The sequence below is a fragment of the Camellia sinensis genome, chromosome 12 (assembly GCF_055761805.1).
Source record: "Camellia sinensis isolate YWXY chromosome 12, ASM5576180v1, whole genome shotgun sequence".
Taxonomy (NCBI): Eukaryota; Viridiplantae; Streptophyta; class Magnoliopsida; order Ericales; family Theaceae; genus Camellia; species Camellia sinensis.
This window is the reverse complement of record NC_138972.1, coordinates 81,052,718-81,055,134: the sequence shown is the minus strand read 5'-3', so window position 1 is coordinate 81,055,134 and position 2,417 is coordinate 81,052,718. Positions and strand designations below refer to the sequence as shown.

At 32.0% G+C, this 2,417-nt stretch overlaps 1 protein-coding gene across 1 annotated transcript; it reads right to left on the bottom strand.

The window, feature by feature from the left end:
- Positions 1 to 802: 802 nt before the first annotated feature.
- Positions 803 to 1,807, bottom strand: LOC145804197 (uncharacterized). Its single transcript, XM_082897933.1, has 2 exons — positions 1,618 to 1,807; positions 803 to 1,489 (listed from the first exon to the last, which is right to left on the bottom strand). Exons 1-2 carry the CDS (start codon positions 1,702 to 1,704, stop codon positions 920 to 922), a joined length of 657 nt encoding a protein of 218 aa, XP_082754059.1. The 5' UTR covers positions 1,705 to 1,807; the 3' UTR covers positions 803 to 919.
- Between the last annotated feature and the right edge of the window lie 610 nt (positions 1,808 to 2,417).

Sequence of the window (2,417 nt, the reverse complement as noted above, 5' to 3'; positions counted from 1 at the left end):
TAGAAAGCAAGCAGGCAAGAGCGTTATACCGTTATACACTTTTTGGCCATGATTGATTTCACAATACTAACAACACTAACAGTGAAGTATTAATAATCTTATTAAATTATTGTGGTATAAATTATTTAATTGGATTAGTAGGATAAATTATCCTCTTGTTCATTGTTTGATTTGCATGGGATAAGAAACTTATGAATGTAGGATTACAATTATATTTATTTTCTTTTCCAATTTTACCCTCCATCAATGTTTTTTCATAATTTTTACTTTATCAAAATTTCTTCATAAATGTGATTTTGAAAAAAATTATAAATAAATAAATAAAAGTAAAATTAAAATACAAAATACAAAGGCCATGTTTGGTTTGTTTTTTAATTTTTTTTAAAATATATATAAAAACTAATTTGATAAAATAAATATAAAAAAAATATTTTAAAATTTATAAAAATTATTTTTGGCCTTCTAAAATATAAAATTATATAGATTTAATAATAAGTGTTTTAATTTTTTTTTAAAATTTCTTTCACCAAATTAATTTTAAAACAAGTTCATAAAAACCAAACCAAACATGACCACCACCAACCCACCCACCCACACAAAATGGTAATTAAACACATGCAAACATGGCCTAAAAGTACACATGCAAAATTATGTTTGAACATAGATTTGTCTAAACACAGATTATGTTTGATTCACCCATCAAGACCACACGTAACAAATTATGTTTTTTGTTTTTTTGATCCACCAATTCAATATTAAACTAAGAAAAGCAATGTTCACAATAGTTTGTAGAACAGTGATGTGTGTAAGCTAGAAATATAGCGTCTCCAATATCTTCTACACAACTAAATTCCCACATTATCAAATACTATTATATATTCTATTGTGTCGAATAAACCACGATCCCCAACATGTGTACTCATACGTGCCCTCCCAACAAAAGACATACCCACTCTAATTTGTCGGCATCGGAAAGACTGAAAAAGAAGTCAACTCGCTGAGCATCTTTGACAATGAGAGAACCTGCTATCAACCTTTGAGTTGATGTAAGGGGGAGCTTCAGAAGTTCAGCATTGACACTCCTCCTAGCTTGGGATAAGTCATGTTGATATCCAATCCTTTTAACAATCTCACCCAATCTAGTGTCTGTTTTGTCCAAAAAAGAGCCAAGTGTCTCTGTCATTGTAGCAATATTACTTGCGATTCCTTCAGTAGTCCTGGCCCTTTTTGTTCCTCCCTTGCTAAAGGTAGAAGAGTTGGATGCATTTCCATTTGTAGACATTGAACACTCGAAGTCAGCAACATTGAATTGCTTAGCTGGAGAACCATCACCCTTCTCCCCCATGGCTTCCTCCACAGCAATTGCTTCAACTGCATCTGCAGGATCTTCAGCTAACTCACCAGTGGCTCTGTCTTTGCCAAAGAGAACAAGCCAATCTTCATAATATGGAAATGACTTGTTTCGCATAGAACTTGCACTTGGTTGTCTCTATACAAGTTCAAAAGAAAGAACGGACATTCAAGTATGCTAAATGAGATAAAATTGAAATGAAGATGAATAGGATATCTAGTAATTATGATGAGATGAACACTAAAAAATAGAAGAAAAAAACTTACCCGAACAAAGTTTTCCCAAACATCATCACTGTCAACAAGAACCATCTTCTCAGTGTCATTCCATCCAAACCCGCTAAGCTTAGTCATTTCATACAAAAGGCCATAGTGTTTCCTCTAAATTTTTATCTTTGACTCAATGTGAGGACAAGCACGAAGGTCACTTCCAGGAAAAGGCATGACAATTCTCTTCTCAAGTTTGCCATAAAACCCCGACTTAAATTGCCCATTGTCAATCTTCCATTTAGGATTATTACACAAATCTCTAATTGCACTTATGAGAAACAACTCCTCCCTCTTCGTCCAAATCCTATGACTCCCAATTGAACCAGCATCTGCCTTCCCCTTACTTTTCTTTCGAGAACGACTGGTAGCAACACTATCCATGCCTATAATAATGATGTACAACACATATTATTGATTTAATAGCTCATTCTAATATACAAAATACAAGTATGGAAGACAAGGTAAAAATATGATTGAAAAGTGTGCATGAACTATATATATATATATATAAAAGCACTCTTGATATTAAACAACTACTCAATCTACCTAAAATATAGATATTATTATGCAATCATGAAAGCAACAAATGGTTCTCCATGAAATAAAGATTAAAACAAATAAAATTGATTAGCTTGAAAAATAAATCCATCTCAACTACGTAAGATTCTCATTACATATTTTTCAATTATGAAAATAGACAAGATTCTCATCATTACAAATAAAATTTTTAAATAAACTATCTCAACTACGGAGGATTTCCACCAACTCCTCTATTTGCTTGCCATTCATTAAACATT